This window comes from Daphnia magna, linkage group LG9, assembly GCF_020631705.1.
Source record: "Daphnia magna isolate NIES linkage group LG9, ASM2063170v1.1, whole genome shotgun sequence".
Classification (NCBI taxonomy): Eukaryota; Metazoa; Arthropoda; class Branchiopoda; order Diplostraca; family Daphniidae; genus Daphnia; species Daphnia magna.
In genome coordinates, this window is record NC_059190.1 from 10,192,480 (window position 1) to 10,210,427 (window position 17,948).

The 17,948-nt window shown below is 38.8% G+C and overlaps 6 protein-coding genes and 3 long non-coding RNA genes across 17 annotated transcripts; 5 read left to right on the forward strand and 4 right to left on the reverse strand.

Annotated features, from left to right (window-relative positions):
• The first annotated feature begins 521 nt into the window (after positions 1-521).
• Positions 522-1,427, forward strand: LOC123475856. Its single transcript, XR_006651364.1, has 2 exons — positions 522-1,097; positions 1,192-1,427. It is a non-coding gene; the product is annotated as an uncharacterized LOC123475856 (long non-coding RNA).
• A 187-nt stretch (positions 1,428-1,614) lies between these two features.
• On the forward strand, positions 1,615-3,103 carry LOC116931340. Its single transcript, XM_032938901.2, has 6 exons — positions 1,615-1,674; positions 1,722-2,080; positions 2,145-2,236; positions 2,300-2,454; positions 2,535-2,724; positions 2,816-3,103. Exons 1-5 carry the CDS (start codon positions 1,615-1,617, stop codon positions 2,598-2,600), a joined length of 732 nt encoding a protein of 243 aa, XP_032794792.2. The 3' UTR covers positions 2,601-2,724; positions 2,816-3,103.
• LOC116930160 lies at positions 3,038-4,536 on the reverse strand. 4 transcript variants are annotated; one of them, XM_032937547.2, is made up of 6 exons: positions 4,414-4,536; positions 4,071-4,181; positions 3,879-4,008; positions 3,552-3,819; positions 3,326-3,488; positions 3,038-3,261 (listed from the first exon to the last, which is right to left on the reverse strand). In XM_032937547.2, the coding sequence occupies exons 2-6, from the start codon at positions 4,150-4,152 to the stop codon at positions 3,137-3,139; spliced, it is 768 nt and encodes a 255-aa protein (XP_032793438.1). In that variant the 5' UTR covers positions 4,153-4,181; positions 4,414-4,536; the 3' UTR covers positions 3,038-3,136. The 4 variants fall into 4 exon arrangements, with proteins under 4 accessions (XP_032793438.1, XP_045034945.1, XP_045034944.1 ...); XM_045179010.1 differs by having other exon boundaries at positions 3,552-3,804; positions 4,071-4,168; positions 4,414-4,532; XM_045179009.1 differs by having other exon boundaries at positions 3,038-3,258; positions 4,071-4,168; positions 4,414-4,532.
• A 1,250-nt stretch (positions 4,537-5,786) lies between these two features.
• Positions 5,787-7,022, forward strand: LOC116930158 (adhesive plaque matrix protein). Its single transcript, XM_032937544.2, has 3 exons — positions 5,787-5,947; positions 6,009-6,212; positions 6,289-7,022. Exons 1-3 carry the CDS (start codon positions 5,930-5,932, stop codon positions 6,859-6,861), a joined length of 795 nt encoding a protein of 264 aa, XP_032793435.1. The 5' UTR covers positions 5,787-5,929; the 3' UTR covers positions 6,862-7,022.
• On the reverse strand, positions 6,875-8,813 carry LOC116930173. 2 transcript variants are annotated; one of them, XR_004398278.2, is made up of 4 exons: positions 8,139-8,813; positions 7,699-7,933; positions 7,415-7,623; positions 6,875-7,357 (listed from the first exon to the last, which is right to left on the reverse strand). It is a non-coding gene; the product is annotated as an uncharacterized LOC116930173 (long non-coding RNA). The 2 variants fall into 2 exon arrangements; XR_006651365.1 differs by having other exon boundaries at positions 7,699-8,810.
• A 19-nt stretch (positions 8,814-8,832) lies between these two features.
• Positions 8,833-13,641, forward strand: LOC116930153. 2 transcript variants are annotated; one of them, XR_006651355.1, is made up of 8 exons: positions 8,833-9,436; positions 10,382-10,505; positions 10,583-10,670; positions 11,095-11,152; positions 11,210-11,287; positions 12,319-12,557; positions 12,630-13,358; positions 13,434-13,641. XR_006651355.1 is itself a non-coding variant. In XM_032937537.2 (7 exons), exons 1-7 carry the CDS (start codon positions 9,361-9,363, stop codon positions 13,002-13,004), a joined length of 1,038 nt encoding a protein of 345 aa, XP_032793428.2. In that variant the 5' UTR covers positions 8,833-9,360; the 3' UTR covers positions 13,005-13,378. The 2 variants fall into 2 exon arrangements, 1 of the variants encoding a protein (XP_032793428.2); XM_032937537.2 differs by lacking the exon at positions 13,434-13,641 and having other exon boundaries at positions 12,630-13,378.
• LOC116930174 lies at positions 11,812-13,330 on the reverse strand. Of its 2 annotated transcripts, XR_006651366.1 has the most exons (5): positions 13,206-13,330; positions 13,073-13,149; positions 12,785-13,000; positions 12,325-12,565; positions 11,812-12,260 (listed from the first exon to the last, which is right to left on the reverse strand). It is a non-coding gene; the product is annotated as an uncharacterized LOC116930174 (long non-coding RNA). The 2 variants fall into 2 exon arrangements; XR_004398280.2 differs by lacking the exon at positions 13,206-13,330 and having other exon boundaries at positions 13,073-13,182.
• On the forward strand, positions 13,495-14,957 carry LOC116934049. 2 transcript variants are annotated; one of them, XM_032941680.2, is made up of 2 exons: positions 13,495-13,641; positions 13,864-14,957. In XM_032941680.2, the coding sequence occupies exon 2, from the start codon at positions 13,886-13,888 to the stop codon at positions 14,858-14,860; it is 975 nt and encodes a 324-aa protein (XP_032797571.2). In that variant the 5' UTR covers positions 13,495-13,641; positions 13,864-13,885; the 3' UTR covers positions 14,861-14,957. The 2 variants fall into 2 exon arrangements, with proteins under 2 accessions (XP_032797571.2, XP_032797572.2); XM_032941681.2 differs by having other exon boundaries at positions 13,504-13,645.
• Positions 14,958-15,615: 658 nt separating this feature from the next.
• On the reverse strand, positions 15,616-17,831 carry LOC116930148 (scaffold protein salvador). Of its 2 annotated transcripts, XM_032937530.2 has the most exons (5): positions 17,610-17,831; positions 17,323-17,537; positions 16,984-17,190; positions 16,324-16,825; positions 15,616-16,264 (listed from the first exon to the last, which is right to left on the reverse strand). In XM_032937530.2, the coding sequence occupies exons 1-5, from the start codon at positions 17,701-17,703 to the stop codon at positions 15,687-15,689; spliced, it is 1,596 nt and encodes a 531-aa protein (XP_032793421.2). In that variant the 5' UTR covers positions 17,704-17,831; the 3' UTR covers positions 15,616-15,686. The 2 variants fall into 2 exon arrangements, with proteins under 2 accessions (XP_032793421.2, XP_045034941.1); XM_045179006.1 differs by lacking the exon at positions 16,984-17,190 and having other exon boundaries at positions 17,610-17,830.
• Between the last annotated feature and the right edge of the window lie 117 nt (positions 17,832-17,948).

Consider the following 17,948-nt stretch of genomic DNA (forward strand, 5'->3'; position numbering starts at 1 on the left):
GAAAGATTCATCCTTCTTTTATTTTAGCTTGATATGGCGAGGAAAAAAAACCTGATTTTAAATAGGATGTTTGTAGCTTTTTAGATTCTAACAATAAAGAAAAACCTAGTTAAATAGCAGTTGACCCATAGTTCGATATGCACAGTCTCCATTCGACCAATCCGGGATGAAGAGCTACATGAAATTGATGGTGAGTTGATTGCCTAACTTAAATTTTGTTCTATTGACGCATCGAAATTTTATCTCCATGCATAAAAGTTGACGTTCATTCTGTTTGCCGCTGTTATGGCCGACAACGCCTATTCTGTACGATATCCTTCGAGTGGAGCTCCTGTTTACCAGTTTCGATTTCAGCCAATATCAGGATACGCGTCTTACGTCTATCTCCCCACATCTTCTAATCCATCTTCGTACGGTGGTAGACGAAACGGATATTTTCACCAAAAGTCCATACCACATGTTTATCGAAGAAGAAAATATTAAGTGTTATTTTTAAAAAATCACCTAGATATCGTCAATGCTTATTGTTATTAGAATGACGGTGTAGTTTTGGAAATCTTAGAAGCTACCAGTTTTTTCGTTTCTGATGATAATTTATGTATCATTTAACTACCTTGGTGGTCTTTATGTGCTTCCCGTTGTATGCTTAACATGAAAATTGTTTGGTAAAATTAGTCCGGTTGTTAATCATTCGGCCATTGAACCCGGTGGATTTCGTCACAGTGCAAACAATGTTCGCCATCATACAACCAGTTTGTCCTGTGCATTCCTCGAGAAAGTGCCTCTAGTCAGAAAAAAATCGGTCACAAAATAGACAAATACTTGAATCCCTTGAACATGTAAGAGCTTTTCAAAAATGGAAACGACCGAGAAAAGTCCTGTTTTAATGCCAACGAGTCAAGTTGCTGCGTATAAAATCTATCGGACGTAGTAGGGCGTGGCTATTGAAACAGTCTTTGTTTAATTGCCCGGGAAGGTCTATAGAAAAGGCTAGACTAGCAGTAATCATCGATAACATTGTGCTTAGTGCAGACGTTTGTTTGATATTCTAAAAAAGAGTTTAAAAGATGAAAACATTCTCTTCCCTTGTTCTTGTGGTAAGACCATTTCAAAACTTTCCAACGGCAATTAATTTGATTTATCAATGCCCAAAAGTTGTTTCTGTTGTTGAATGCCTTTATGGTGGAAAAGACAGTTTCCATTGGATTTCGACTTTTGTCTCCACATGGGCGTAATCAACAACGTCATCAGTCTGGCAACTATCCATCTGCATATTACAGGGCAGGACGAGACCAGTTTGAGCAAGATTTAGCGGCTTCAAAACAAGATATTATGGAATAATTCACCAACGTTTTGAATTTACTAAAAATTGTAGTGTTTGCTTTGTATCTGAATTGCACAGGCTTCTTATGTTGCTTCTTAACGGACTTTAATCGTAAATTTTTCTTTTCCCACGAGCAAGAGCGTAAATTTCCCGATAGGGATTCTATCAAAACTCTATTCACTTGTGCCCATCCCATAACGGATTTCGACCAACTTTTTTCCGAGACCTTCCTCCATAGATGGCACCATATTCGCGGGGTATCGACACTAATCTCTTATTTTTTTGCGATAATGTGCCACGGAAATGGCTATCGTCTTGTAGAGGAGATAATTGTGCAGTGCGACGTCGAGGTCCTGTGATTATTGGCTGAACGATGAAGGAGTGCGGAGTAATGTAGCCGACTCGAGTTTCGGTATTTTTTTCGGTAAAATCTATTTCCTCCGGTAGCCGGGGGGAAATAGATTCAACTACAATCATAGATTTACTTAGGCATCCTGTAAGCTCCTTGGGATTACACCATGTCCCTGTCAGTCGGTGGTCAATAGAAAATTTGGACTTTAGCATCTCCCGGCAGCCGGGGGGAAATAGGTTTGACCCTTTAGAAACGGTTAAAGTAGTAGAAGTGTTTGTAAATACGCAGCCGTCTTCCTCTGCAACAGAGATTTTAAAAAATCAGAAACTTGTGAAGGATCTTGCAGTGAAAAAAGCCACTCCTGATGTGGAGGCAAAAACTCCTTCGGCTAATAAGCAGAAATGGTAATTGTTTCATATCCTTTAATAGTACTAGTATTTAATAAGATTTTTACTTCAATATTTTTAGCATGAAAGAAAAGATGTGCAGGATGATTGAGCAGATGTCAAATGAACTTAAAGAAAGCCAATGGGTTATGAATGAAATATTGCTGACTATAAGTAAGTAAAAACTAGATTACCATAAATCTTTTTCTCTAAAATCAGCATATTCTTTTTGTTTAGGATCAGTTGTTGCTGTGCTAATGCTTGGAAAAACTACAAATTATTCTCCAATTAAGATGGAAAAGAATCAAGCAACATATTCTGATGACGTTGAGCAAGCAGAAAATACTGAAATGCTGTACAAGAATCTTACATATCCATTGAAAACTTTAAAGGCATGCATGTGTTCATCTCAGGAGATTAATGTAGGACTACATTAAATTATGATTGTTAACCTAATTCTTTTCTTGATTAGATCAACAGCATTACAGCAAGCTGTTTGACTCATTGCCAGATTCAACTTCCCAACTATACACCATAAACATTCTGAAACAGTTAATTAGCAAAGAATTGGCAACTGAATTCACATTGAATGGGAAAGCAGATTTACATGGAATGGTAAATACGCTCTTTCGAATCCCTTCAGCTGTATTCCGTCATTAAGAGTACGCATCATCCGTTCTAGTGAAATACTTAATCCCTAATTGGTTTTCGCTTTTAAAAGGCTCAGTTTTAAAGAAGTTTCTTGATGTCTAGGAAAAACCTTTTCGGGTATGCATCTTTAATTGGATAACGAAGTGCAGAGCAGATGTAACGAAGTATATTGTAGAAGAAGTGAGAGCTAACCATCATTGCCGAATACCTTTAGATGAATTCTGAAATCCACCTTGAACGTTTTATTTTTTTCGGATTATTGAAAAGTCTGATTTTATGTTTTAGATGATTGTTTTTTTTTTTCTTTTAATAATGTCGATGCAATTTATAAAAAGAATTGTATTTTCTTTTAACTCGGTTGAAAACGATAATGAAACGTAATTAAACCAGTAGAAGTATTAAAATCAAATGTAAAACCAAATTTTAAAATTGTTTGTTTTGCTTGTTCTTTCGTTTCGAGTATTTTTTTTTGCAATTCGACAACCAATTGGCAATACGATCTGCAAAGAATGATTCTTCGGTGCTGGGAAATTTCTTCTTTACTGCTTCTGAGAAAGAGGCGAAAGTTAGGTCGAACAAAGTCGATCAAAGAATCACATTTCAACAACTTACTTTTAACAACTTCACATAAATGAAGAGTTTTAAAACTATTTTGAGTTACTTTCCCAGTATAAGTAAACTCAATGGCCAGATCCACATTCATCAAGAAATTAAGAATGTTGAATAAGAATTGCTGTGCATCAGGATGAGGTAAAAGTAGCAGCTCATAATTCATCTACACAACCAACAGCCATAAATAAAGACAGTAGATTATCATTGAAGAAAAAAAAATGCTTACTAAACGCAAGCCAGCATTTGGTTCTGTACACAATTCCCTTTCCACCTCTTCCAATGAACCCATGGTGAACAATGGATATTTTGGAAGTTGTTTAGATTTTGGCCTATAGTTCCAGCAATCACCAAATTGTTCATGGTAGTCTTCGGCAGATTCCTTTACGCGTGTGGCTTCCTGCATTTCATTGATCTTTCTTCGGTTTTCTCTTGTTTCGGCATACGTTTTTTGCAACATCCAGCTCATCTTGCGTGGCGAGCTAATAAACGAAATGCTGAGCGGTAAATAAAGTAATAAAAATGCTACGAACAAATAGCAAGAGCCAATGTTTACAGTGGTTGAAAATTTGCCCATGGAGCCTGTTCATCATCAGCAAAGCCATTTCCATCAGCTTTGATTTTTTTATTGGAAATTTGACCAATTACTTGTTGATGTTGCCCTTGGGAAATTTTTCTTTTCTTTCCTGCCGATCGAATACATCATTTTTAATGGAATTTAATACATTAAATACGTTATAAGTTTTACCATTCTGGCTAGTAGAAGCTGACGACAGAGATGCCAGTGTATCACGGTGCGTAGATAGGCGTGCAGAGCGTTCCTGCTGCATTTCTTATCTGATAGACCTACCAAAAGTGACTAAAAGATTGTTAAAATGGATTGGCTTGTTGGGATGAGTAAGAGTTTATATTAAAGATTAATGAAAAAATAGCAAAATTATGGTAAGATTCAAATTGCATTCGATGGACTTGGATAAAGTGATTTTGTCTTATGTAGTAATCTGTAGTGTCTAAAGAAATTTGTCAATTTATCGTCAACAAGTGGCTTATAACATCTTCAAAAAGTAAAAGATTAACATTAATGAACTTACCGATTAAATTTCAGCTCTTTTCAGAGCTTTATTGGGAAGCCCCTTTCCGTGTGACCGTTGAACCCAGACTAAATTCAAGTTGAAGCCGATTGGGTCTCTAATGGCCGATGGCCTTGAAAATATTTTCTCGTCTGCAACTAACACGTTTATCAAATTTGGACACATTTTTTAGGTAATTGTTGTATTTTTGGCAAACATTCTCGTTAAACTGATTATTTCTTGTTTAGTATTGATGCTTTGATTCCTTTGTTGATTCCAATTTCACCCTGCAGTCATGGACCGTTTTGGATTTATATCTGGAACGTCCACTTGGCCAATCGACCGTTGAAGGCTTACCGAAAATAATCCCCTAAACGTTTGTTTAGAAAAGGAAGAAAGTATTACATTATTTAAAGACTTGAGCTATTGCTGGATTCTAGTAAAACTATATCCCAATGTAGGCTGAGAAGGAGAAAGGCCAAAATAATCTTGAAACTGTATTTTAAAAGATGATATTGAAAGTATATTTTTGAGCATTTTGTTCCACTGCATTTATTTTAGGAGAGTTTAACATGGCCAACTAAGCAAGTGGACAACAACGTTCTAGATGTCTATCGAATCCTTAGCGCCCAGGAGCTGCATCGACATCTGTAGTTGGGTGAAAATCCATTTGGAACGTCGATGGGTCATATACGTTCGGTCCATTTTGACAATTAAACGAATGGAGCGTGACGTATGGACGGAGAAAGTTGCCAAAAAATATAGCAGCAGCGTTAACAATTCGTCACTTTGGGTAACTAGAACAATATAATAAGCCATCTTGAATATACGTATATCTTTCAAGTTTTATGGTGCCTCGTCGTTACAGATCCATGTCGGGGAAAGCGTCCGTGTTCTTTTCTAAATGACCGAAAAGCTAACACAGCATGACCCAGGAAAGACAACGACAGATGTAGGAGAGAGTGGCGCGGTATCTTCTTCATTTTAGCTGGCCAAGAGCAACATTTTCTAATACCCTGTGATGTAATACCAAGAAGACAGGTATTAACAACAATATGCTAAATGCAACGCACAAAATGTCGTCACCAAGAAAGAGAAAAAGTTATCATACGTCCTTTTTTTTCCCCGCAGATAGAAGAACCACTACAGGGAGCCATGCGTGGACGAAGTTTTTCAGGTGAAAAGAACAGTGAAACTCGAGTTATTACATACTTGTGTGTGTACATCTGCTTCCTTTAGTGGTGGAAGACCTATAGCTGCAGGGATATAATATCAGTGCAGCACACAACAGCCCAATAGGAAAATAGGCGGGTACATCCATCAGAAGACGACAATGCTGCCTTTTTTTACGATCTCTTCGCCGGGAGAGAAATTTTGAAAAAGACAACACACATTCCCCTGAATGGTCTATAAACGTCGCTGCGGTCTTCTCTTTTCTTCATCAGGTATATAAAGGCACTTCGTCGCTTCCAACTTCAGCACAGTCTCTTTTCCGACTTTGCCTCCTATCGTTTGCAGCTCAAACATTCTCTTCATCATGAACATCTACTACGTGGTAAATATTCATTTCTAAATATTTAGAAATTTCTCATGTTTTGTTTGGAATTTGTATTCAGACGAGTTTGGTCCTTATGGGTCTTTTGGCCATCTCATTCGCTGACGAAGTGAAACCGTACGGTCCTTACGACAAGTTGGAAGGCTATTTCCAGTACGCCAACGTTCCCGCGGAAGGTGAATATGAATTCGGTTTTAATCGTGGCAATACCGATCATCACGTGTCACGTCATGAACAATACAAAGATGGCAACTTCCGCACCAAGGTATCAATTTAATCCAATTACCTTGATTTAGACGCTTTTCTAAATGCTTTATTTGATTTCTTGATGTCATTCGAAGGTCAAGTGGGCCGATGCCTATGAAGGTCATGGCGAACATGCTTGGGATTACAACCATGGCGGATACAAGGGCGATTACAAACCAGATTACAAGCCCGACTACAAGCCCGACTACAAGCCCGACTACAAACCCGACTACAAACCCGACTACAAGCCCGACTACAAGCCCGACTACAAGCCCGACTACAAGCCCGACTACAAGCCCGACTACAAGCCCGACTACAAGCCCGACTACAAGCCTGACTACAAGCCACAATACCAACCCGAGTATAAGCCGGAATACGAGGCGGAATACAAGCCAGATTACAAACCCGAATACAAGCCCAGCTACAAGCCAGACTACAAACCCGAGTACGAACCCGAATACAAGCCAGATTATAAACCGGAATACCAAGCCGACTACAAGCCAGAGTACAAGCCGGAATACGAACCAGAATACAAGCCCAGCTACGAAAATTCTTACCAACAGACTCCGTACAAATCTCCAGAAGCTTACGATGTCCCTGTCTACAAGCCAACTGCTTACAAGTCGACAGGATACGATCGTATCTACCGTGGCGCTTTCAGGCCTTAATTTATGAATTGAATTTTTCTAATTAATCGAACTATGTGCTGAAAAATTCTGGATATTTTATTGCTCGGTTCACTAGTTACTGTATAGTTGCTCAGAATAGATCCACCCTTTTTTTGTTGCAGTGCAGCAAACGCAAAAAAACATACACAATATACAAACAATTCATGTCTAGTTATTGAATCGAATATGAGAATCACTTCAACATTTTATTGAACGTTTATCGCAACATGATTGAAACCCTTTTTTTTACGTTGCAGTTACAGCTTGTTCCTCATTGCCCGAGTTTGAATTATTCGGTTCGTTAGGCATAAAAGTTTATTACATCACGTTGATAAAAAACATGATTTCCGTGTGGATCTAAGGGTAGCTCACGTCGATGATCTTGTAGTTTTATTGTTTTACGATTGCAATCCAATTCTGTTGATGGAAGAAAAATCTTGACGAATAATAACCAAACGTATATTGTAAAACGTTTGGATGATTTGACAAGTAGGAACTAAAATTTGAAAACAGTTATTCGTGCACAATTTACGCAACATACGCCAAAAATGACCTCATAACAGAATTCCTTTTCTGTTGTGCTGTATCTTTTTAAAAGTGGAACACGCCAAATTTTCTTCCATTTCGCTAAAAAGAAGCGACACGACAGAGTGGGTTTTTTCGCGCATCCAATTTTAGAAAGGGATGATTACGTGGAACTATAGAGTAGTCAAGTTTCAACCACAAACCACTAAACTAATGGCTGGGAAACAAGGACTTGAGCTTTCATTTGATATTTCATAGTTGGGCAAGCAAATCATTATTTATTACCATGAAAAACTGAAAAATTGAGCTCACCAGACAGCAAAAATGCGGCAGTCGGAGAACTTGTGGATGCCGTCGAGTGTCTGAGAGGTCAGACACATCTGTTAATCTTTATCGTCAACCAACGGCAGCTTTCTCTTTTTCCCCTCAATTATACGACGGTGGTTAGAGGCTTAGCATCTTCATCATTCCAATTGTGTGATCAATCCATAAATAAAGTTGTCTGCTTCGGGCGTCTAACCCAGATAACTCCGACGGACTTCACTGCCTACGTGAAATCAACGAAAGTAAATTGGGTGTGATTTATTTCGTTAAACAAGCGAAAGCCAGGAAATCAAATAGCAAGAAAATTCCACTGGTTGTCGCCTTCAGACGTGAAATAAAATTGATTTGAAGAAACATTGGTCGATGGCTCTGCCGCCACGTCTTTGTCCACAAATGGAAAGCTAAGATTGAATTAAAAAGAAATTCACCACAAACGATTGCCAAAATGAGTTTCAATATTCCTTTTTTTGATCAATTCCAAACAGGAACGAGACAGAAACTCAAGGTTTTGTTGCATGCTGCCCAGCAAATGAAAAGAATTGTTTAAAACCTGAAACTCGCGGTGCACAAGCCAACAACCACGCGTTAACCCAAACATTTCAATTGCTCCTCAGGGGTCATGGCCTTAAAACTGCGTAGACATCTAGCGGACGTGAACCGAACATCACCGGACATATTCAACGTAGTGGAATCCCACTGCAATGTCGAACGTACAATACAAAGTAGAACTGGTGACAATTGAACGTGATTCAAAAGCTATGCCAAGAGTCAAAGTTGATGGCGTTGCAAGTAGGCGTTAACTATAGCAAAGTGTACCCAATCATGGTTCTTGTAAAAAATGGCGACCATCTAGCCTTTTAACACTGAAGCTTTGTTTGACTTCTGAAGCAACGAGCGAAGATAACCCGAAATATGTGGCCATGATGTCTTGGTTCGTATAGAGTGCAACTTTTCCAACAAGTATCTCATAAAGTTAACGTGAATTGTTAATTCTGATCCACCAAAGTGTAAGTACGACTGTACATAAATGGAACTTGATTAGAAATAATAAAAACGTGGAGCCAGAGAAAAAAGGTTCCCTTCATCTCTGCCTCTGCGCGGAGCTGAAAATAGACTCGAGCTATTCATCTGCCCTCTAGTGGTATGGTCTATTGGTCTTTGCCATGACGAGCCAAAACCGGATCCCATTCCACCTTGCCAAATTTCGGCTTATTAAAAAAAAATTGCTAATTTAATTGGCATCAAGTTTCCGTTGCTGTGTTAATACGAAGTAAAATAATCGTAGGTATTTTTTTCACCATTCTTTTCCCCTCGCCAAGTCGCCACTAAAGCTGAACAGGGATGGCTAAAAACAAAAGAAGTTGAAGATTTCTTTTTGGCGCCAATCGTAAAAAAAGATGGTGTATAGTAATAGAGAAGCATGATAAAAGAAGCACAAAAACATACACAGAGAAATGCTTACAGCCTCGGGTGTGTACAAATGCATACAGCATACGCAGACGTGGTGTAGCTGTGAGTTTGGCGGGACGAAGGACAACGCCATCAGTCGTGTTCCTGATGTTGTAGCACTCGCATGTCTTTTTTTAAATCTTGTTTTTCCTAGTGCAAATAATTACAACTATTGAAACCTGATTTGAAAGAAACATTGACATGTATCAAATGTACTGGACTGATTGTTTGTGTTGGCGTCTAATTGGCATCAATTTAATTTTGATTGTCATCAACTGTAAGTTCTATTTTATTACCTAAACGTTTTTGATAGTTTATCTGTTATTCTCGAATATCGTGACGTATTCGAATCTCAAAAACGTAATCAAGTTAACTGTAGGGAAACATTAGTAAATGATTGGCAATGCAAGTTCATCAAGGTCTCATTGTTGGTTGATGAAGAGAAGAATAGATGGCAAAATGAGACACAGTTCTTCTTTTGTTGTTTCTTTTCCCTCTGATTATCCAAGCTCCCCCCCAGCGTAGACCTATAGATAATCACGTTGAGGTTCCCTTTTTTTGTGGCTTGATTGTCTTTCTTTTATGTTCCACTGTAAGGACGTGGATTTCCCGCCAAAAGTCGACGTGATGAGAAACAATTTAAAAAACTCGTAATTGAAAAACGGAAATTCAATTTTGTTTTTTAAGAAAAAAGTTTGAATGTTTTTTATGTCCAATAAGAAGAGCTGACACATCTTTACACATTCCCGTTTCCACAATTTGCAATAGATGCGGAGATCACAAATATCGTCTGCTTTCTTTGATAGCGCATATGCAAATCTTTTTATTCTTTTCGGCCATATCAAGACTGTAAAGATACCAAGGCTAGCAATACATCAATTATTCACTTCTCCATATGGGATATTGCTGTAAAGTGCGCAATCGATTTTTTTCATATGAATAAATCAAGATATTTAGGTCGGTCCGCGGAATCTTTTCTTGTTGGCCCTTTTTTGTGTGTGGGGTGTGCTGGAAATCAAATGGAATAAGGTTCTTTTTCCCTTACATCTTTTGTTAGTAGTACACGCTTCACTTCAAATTGCAGGGTAATAATAGCCGACAAGTACGAAAAGAAAGGGATCTTCAAAGTTTAAGTCGTGCAGACACTTTGAATAAACGATGACAATAGTATTTTATCAAGTATATTGTTATTTTCTTGTTTGCACCTTCTATTGATGTCCAGTCTCGGCTGTGGATGGACTCAAGTTGCTTCAAGTGTCTATTCCGCCATTGAAATTGACGGGACAAACAGCTCGACTTGCTTGTCACTACGACCTCGAAGGAGATACGCTTTACTCCATTAAATGGTGAGTTACTATTTTTTTTTGCTAATGCTAAGGATGTGTCGAAAAGGGAATTTCTAATAGAAGCTCACTATTGAAAGGTATAAAGGTGGGCGTGAATTTTTCCGTTACGTTCAACGTGACCAGCCACCGATGCAAGTGTTTCCCGTGGAAGGCGTCAAAGTGGACGTAAGTTTATTCGTTTGGTGTATTTTAAAATCAATTAAATAGTGCCAGTTTTAAGGGCATTTTAGATAATTCTTTTGAAATAATTCCGCAACTAAGGGATTCTCTATTCATTGGAACACAAAGAGCGAAATGCCCTTATGAAAAGGGGGGATACGGTTGTAAAGAAGATGAGTCATTTTTGTAGGGGCATAGATTAATAGGTTTAAACACGTGACGACCATTAGTAGGAGTAGTTTTTAAAATATTTAATGCAGTTGCTGATTTATGTGTGTTCACAGTTAACGCTTGTTTGAGTAACATATCTTTATTCCATATGTCTGTAAAAAAATCATTTTCAATCAAATTCCAATTTTTGAATGTAAACCATAAATGGCTACATAAAGAATTTTCCCCGTTCAGTGTTATTCATTTTCTTTTGATGCAGAAAAGTCAATCGGACCAGTTTCAAGTCACTCTGATCCACTTAACTATAGCATCAGCAGGTACGTTGAATGAATGTCAAAAGTAAAGATAGCCTAAGATCACAGTATCATTTGCAGGGCGTTACAAATGCGAAGTATCAGTTGATGCCCCATCTTTCCAGACGTCCTTCAACACCGTCGAAATGAATGTTGTCGGTAAGAATATTTCACATTATTAAATGAATAATCACGTGTTTATACAGTGAACAGCATCGAGTTTGTTGTTGACATTACTCTAAGGTTAACCAAATATTATACACTACGGCCATTTCATTCTGTAAATAGACGTCGTACGGTTATGGATTAAGTGATGCCCATGTCTGCACCCTCTACACGGATGTTTTGCTATAAAGGATTGACAATTAGTCGTCCGGAAACATTTGCGTCTGGCTACCAACTGATATGACGTCACGAGTCGATTTGTCGTTGAAAGGACATTTGTTCAACTGTGAAAAAGGGGAGGTATATATAATTAATAATAGAGACGGAAGACAGAGATGATCCCCTTTTAAGGCAAATCCATCAACCGAGCCAAGGGGATTCGTCACAGTTTATGTGACTTGCACAAAAGGCTTTTTGCTCTATTTCCATCTCGTTCCATTTTAAGCGAAACATCCGTTTGATGTAATAGTTGGATGTCTCTATGTCTCTAAGAAAGATAAATAATAAGATATTATGTGAAATAATTGGCGTATGTCTACACTGTCGAGTGGGGCGAGCTCCTTTATCTCGATACGTAATACACAACTCACGGCAGAGTGAAAAAAAAAAAGAGCCTGCGGACATGGAGTACAAGAGAGGCTACAGGAATGTCAAGTAGATTTGATGCGGCTAAAAACTCGACAAATTCTTTGTTTTGAGCTACAATAAACATGTGTTACATGATTATTCTTTTATCGGTGTGCATTGTAATGATGTTACATGGCGGTTGTAGCCTACCAGTAGTAGCCCTGCGGCCGGAGAGTTATACTTACCCAACACAACTCAATTATCCATCCTATTGTCATCCGTCTCGTCTGCAGTGCCCAACTTTTCTTTCGGTATCGACTTTTTTGTTTGTTGTTTTCCTAATCTTTTTACAAGAAAGGAAATATATAACCGACATAGAAGTGATCCGTTCACGTATTTCCTACGCAATGTTTAAAAATGCATTTAAGAAAATTAACTTAATGTTTTAATTTTTGAAGCTTTACCAGAATTCGGACCTCGGATCAACACCAAGGGATTTTTCTCATTCGATTCCAATGTGACACTCGGCAATTCTGCTTACAGAATATTGAAAAGTGATGATAATCATCATCGATCGTATCATTTGCATTATTCACGGCAATCCATCACTCGTGGTAATGATGAAATTCAAATCAATTGCACGTCGAGTCGTTCCAAACCAGCAGCCGAACTGCATTGGTACGTCAATGGTTTCAAGGTCTGCAACTATAAAAATCAACATAAAATATATTTATAATAATAATTCTTTGTTGAAATTTATGTGTAATAGCTGAAGGGGGAGCACATGATTGAATATGCCCCATTTATTGACGACGAGGCAAGTAATTCTAGCACGTTATTGGAAACGTCTATACTGGGACTCAGATGGAAATGGATGATAGCGTCGTCTAATGATAATCACCAAGAAATGGATGCCGTAATTACTTTCAATTGTACGGCAGCCGTTGGCTCTGTTTACTGGAGCTCGACAGCGTTAACGCTCAGTCCCGAGCCGGGGGTCGGTGCCAAATCACGACCAATGTTGATGTATCACGGGAGCCATCTATCCTCAAATGCAATTTATGTTACTTCAACTGCATGGCCAGTAGCTTTTCTTTATGGTGTAGTTCTTGCCTCTTCATCTTTCTGCAGTCATCATGGCTAGATTTTAGACATTAAGTTACATCAGTTAGCAATTAGTTATTTTATAATATTGTATATATAGTTTTTTACCCAAACTTTTACAAAAATCGTGAAGGTAGCCCAGTTAAACATTCTTTTCTTGCCCTTTTGGTTATTCTTCAACATGTCTGTGTACATTCCTCTCACGTTAATGTAATTCCAACTCAGAATCTCATTTTAATACCTGTGAATTGTTGAAACTCTTGACTTACCAACGAGAATCGTTCTCCATTTTCATCCTTCTGAGCTAGTCACGTGTTCTGTTCGGAGGTTACAAGTTTGCTTTTCACTCGTACAGCATTATCATTTTTATTGTACCCTAATTTGAAGAAATAAAGTAAAAGTCCTTTTTTTTTTTATTACAAAAAAGTACCGGCATTTTACGTCTTACAAAATCAAAATCTAAATTTAGGTAGATTTTGTTTTATGAAGGAGGAAATGACAACGTGTTTAACGTAGTCGCCCAAGTTCATATTTGAATATCGGAGGACCTCGTCACACGTCACCACATGTGCTGGTCTTTACAGAACTATATATTTAAATTTCTAGTGTTTTCTCATAAACTCGAGACTTATTTATTATTAAATACGAACATTTGCATCCGTTCTTTACTCGAAAAAGTACGTAAGTAATCACTCAAAGATTCATTTTGAACAATTATCAAATTGCAAGTTTTTTCATTATCAAAGGCAGCATAGGTTTATGAATGCTCTGGTAGATAAAGCTTTCTAAATGTTCTTCATTGCCCTCTTATATTCTTGGACATGAGTTCATTTCTTGCTTTTACTTGTTTATACCTCAATTACTTTTTATATACATGGTTTACTTTCAATCATTTCCAGATTTTAAAAAAAGAGTCGCAAAATGAACAACCAGATGGGACTCGAAATTTTAAGTTCAATTCTTCAAAGAATGTCTTACCCAAACTTGGTGTTGTCAAAAAATGAGGACAGTTCTTATGGCATTGATGTAAAAGACCTTCACAGATTGCTGCTGAAAGGCTGCCACAAAATGCAGAAACTAAACAAAGGCCAAGAACTCAGTCAAGTGGATCTGGAATCTTTGGAAGGGATTCATCTGACAGTGAAAACCTTAACTGGTAAAATAATAAAAATCAAGATAAAGCCTACAGCAAGCGTACAAAAGCTGAAGGAAATAATAGAGAATCTGGAAGGTATTTCAGTAAACAAGCAAGCTCTCATTTTTCAAAGCAGAAAAATGAAAAATGAAGATATACTAGAAGATGTTGGGGTTCAAGAAGGTAGCATTTTGTTTATGATTCTGGTTCTTCGTGGAGGAGGACCTGGTATCATGTTGTCTCCCACCGTTCTATTAGACGAGCGGTTCCATTTTGATTTCACTTCCATCACCGATAAAACAAGTTACAACAGAGGAGGCTTGGCCTACATTCGTCCATGTGGATGGAGACGTTACGCATTGAAAGTTCATGGCAAGTACAACGATGACATTTGGCTGTTGGGGAAAAGCAAACGTCCAGATCAGTACTCGTCTGCCGAGAAAGAATGGCCCGTCTCCTATCACGGAACTTCGTACAACAATGGACTGTCCATAGCCGAGGAAGGATACAGATTGAGCAAATGCAAACGTTTCAAACATGGTTACGGCATTTATTCGACTCCTGACATAAACGTTGCCTTATTATATGCCGAAACAAGAAAGCAATCAGATGGGAAAATCTACAGGGTCGTTATTCAAAATCGTACCAATCCCAAGACTTTGGTTAAAATCGACAAAGCTGAAACTGGAGTCGGTGAGTATTGGATCTCTCCGAGTGAAGAAGATATCCGCCCTTACGGTTTTTGCACGCGGGAATGTTGAATTTGTAAATGTTAGATCCGCTCGCTTAAATTCACCGAGTTGAAATTGTTTTACGCATTAAGACTTGTTATGTCAATAAAGATTCTCAAACAAAGAATATATAACCCATGTAATTTTTTCTCTTGTATTTTTTCGTTACTCATCTAATTGCATTTCCATTGATTTCTTATTTTACAATTGTACATTTTGTGTTAATTATTCTTTTTTTCTATTTTAGTAATAACGGAGGCAAGGGATCGCACCAGCACAGGAGAAAACCGCCCATCCGGAGAAATCACTTTCGAAACCTCCAACACAAGTGAGAGAATTTGAGTGCCACTACCAAAAATGACAAGTCTTTCCTTTAAACGACGCCTGATGATATACTGCTATTTAATGGAATCGGTAATGCATTTTACAACGTGGGCACTGAGCTTCGTGGAGGCCTGTGGGTTTGGATTACATCGCTGCTGTACCACCAAATAGGTTCGCACATGTTAAATTATATGAATGAATTTAAAATTTTTACATGCATATATTGCCAACATTTAAGGTACAACATTCACCCAGTAATTTTTCAGGCCTTTAAAAACCATTTCGGCTGCTTTGTTCCTTTAGATAACTCGTGTTGCAGACGGTCATGACGAAAGTTAAACGGCTAACGCTCGAACTATAAAATAGTTATAAACATTATTTTAATGGTCTGCGTTACAGCTACAAAGATTCTTTTAATATTTCGACAAAAAGATCGTTATAGTATCAAATTCAACTATTAATCCTACTTCAGAATTTATTTATTGAACCACGAAAGACATCAACGACACTGTAAAAATATATTTTATTTCGTTTAAACTTTAGTTTCAAGGTCTCCAGCCAAAGCTTTTTCTTTCAGATGACTTCTAGACGGCTGCTGTTGTGGCACTTGGTGCAACATCCCAGCTTGTTGTGGTTGTTGTTGGCGTTGATGCCCAGGGAAATGTCTGCTGTGACCTTCAGCTCTTCTCCGTTCAAGTTCACGTGCCATTGCGGATCGGTAAGCTTCGTAATTCATGACAATCGTCTCCAGCTCTTGTTTGTACAACCGTTTGAGAACATTGTCGTAGCAATCGAGTTCCGGCAGCCGGAACAGCTCCCAACGCAACTTGTGATCGTGTTCAGGTGCCGCACGAGAATAGAACTGGAGCCAGTATGGTATCTCTTCGTAAAGGTACGGATTGGCTGGCACCAACACTTGTGGGGGTGCGTGAAATTCAGTGTGACGTGGGGCTGGAGGCATCGGTCTTGACGGCCGCATCTGCGCATCAGCCAAAGACGAGGACCCCGACGTGATGTAACGAGGAGCACAAGGATGTTCATACTGAGCGTGGCGAGTCGTGTGATTCACGTAATAAATGCCAAATTCACTCGATTCAACTCGTTCCCAACCTAGAAATTAGAATTCAGACAGTTAGAATTCCAAGAAGAATAAAATTTAGAATGAGTACCAGTGGGTAAGCCTTCTTTCTCCAGCGGATGAGACCAATGCGTCGTCTGCGTGTTATGATCGATGTAGTACTTTCGTCCACGCAAGGTGTAATCTATGGACCAACCAGGTGGCAGGGGAAATTCTTCTGAGCCACTATCTTGACTCGTGTTGGTCGACGTCGGTGGTGCCGCTGCTGCACCTGTTGCTCCTGCATTCGTCGATTTACTTAGGTTCTGATAAACAGGATTTTCCTGCTGCTGTTGGGAGCTGCTGTTACTGGCCAGAGACGACTGCGATGCGCTGACGCTACTAGAAAGTAAAAGCGGGATGTTGGCATAGGTGGGTGAGTGTTGTTGGTGAAGTTGTTGCTGTTGTTGATGTTGCTGGACACTAAGCCTCAATTGGGCCAACTGTTGTTGCAACACCAACAATTGCTGTTGCTGTTCACGTGCCGAAGCCGACAGGTAAAGCGGATAAATGTGTTGCTGTTGTTGTTGTTCAGCTGCCTGCATGGAGCTTAGCTGTAAGTTGTCAAAATAAGAAAACTTTTTAGCTTGTTTTGTTGAAGAAAACAAAGAAATGTGAGATTCATTCATTTGCCAGCCACACCAAGGAGAGAGAAATAAGTGCACCAGCAGACAAGACAAATAAACAAAAAGCTAAATCAGGAAGGCCATACCTGGGAGTCGGGGTCAACCAGAACAAGTTTCAGTGGATTGGCCTGGGGATTTTGGTGGCATAAAGGAGAGTTGGCAACAGGTGGAAACGGCTCAGACCCTGGTTTCGTCAGAACATGCCCTTCAAGGCCCAGACCTCTTGCCAGTGAGAGTGAATCACTCTCTGATACCTCGGCGTAATCAGCATAGGCCTCATCACAGGAGACAGACTAATTGGAGGGCAAAAGCCGTGCAACACAAACAAGGATTTGAACATTCACTCAAGCTAAGTGCCAATGCAAGCAAACATGCCAAATGACAAATCACCATAGTACAAACATACCAATTTCAAATCTACCTACCAAATGACTTTGCTGCTGCTGCTGCTGCTGCTCAGCTTTTACTTCACTTGCAGGAATGTATCTCCCTTCGTAGCCAGCCTGAATTTGCTGTTTACCACCATGTTTAATATTGGACACGACTTCCAGGCTTTGAGTTGAACCACTCAGCTTTTTGGCTGCCTGGGACTTGCTTTTCAAAGCGTCAACAGTTCTCGTCGAGGTCCAGACATTTATGACTATTAAAAATTTGTTGCTAGTTAGTTTAAATAGACCAACACGTTTGCATTAGGTGGAATGGTTATTTTTACTTGGTACATCCGAAGGCGCCTCTTTCTTCAAGTATTTCCCTGTCGTTGTTCCATTGGAATTCCAGGTTTTTGGATCTTTTTTCTTCGTTAACATTTCCCTTGTAATCTGATAAACTGTGAAACGGGTGAATTAAAACACATACACACTTGATGGGGTTTTCAGTTGAAACCCCTGCCGGAGGTGAACAAAACAAAACTTTGAACGCATTCCGACGTCAGAGGGCTACCTGACGTTAAAGCAAGTAGACCTTATCTTTTGTGGTCAAATTTTAAAAAAATCGTATATGTATTAAAATTTAATTTTTTAATTTTTAATTATGCTAAATTGACGAGTTTAAG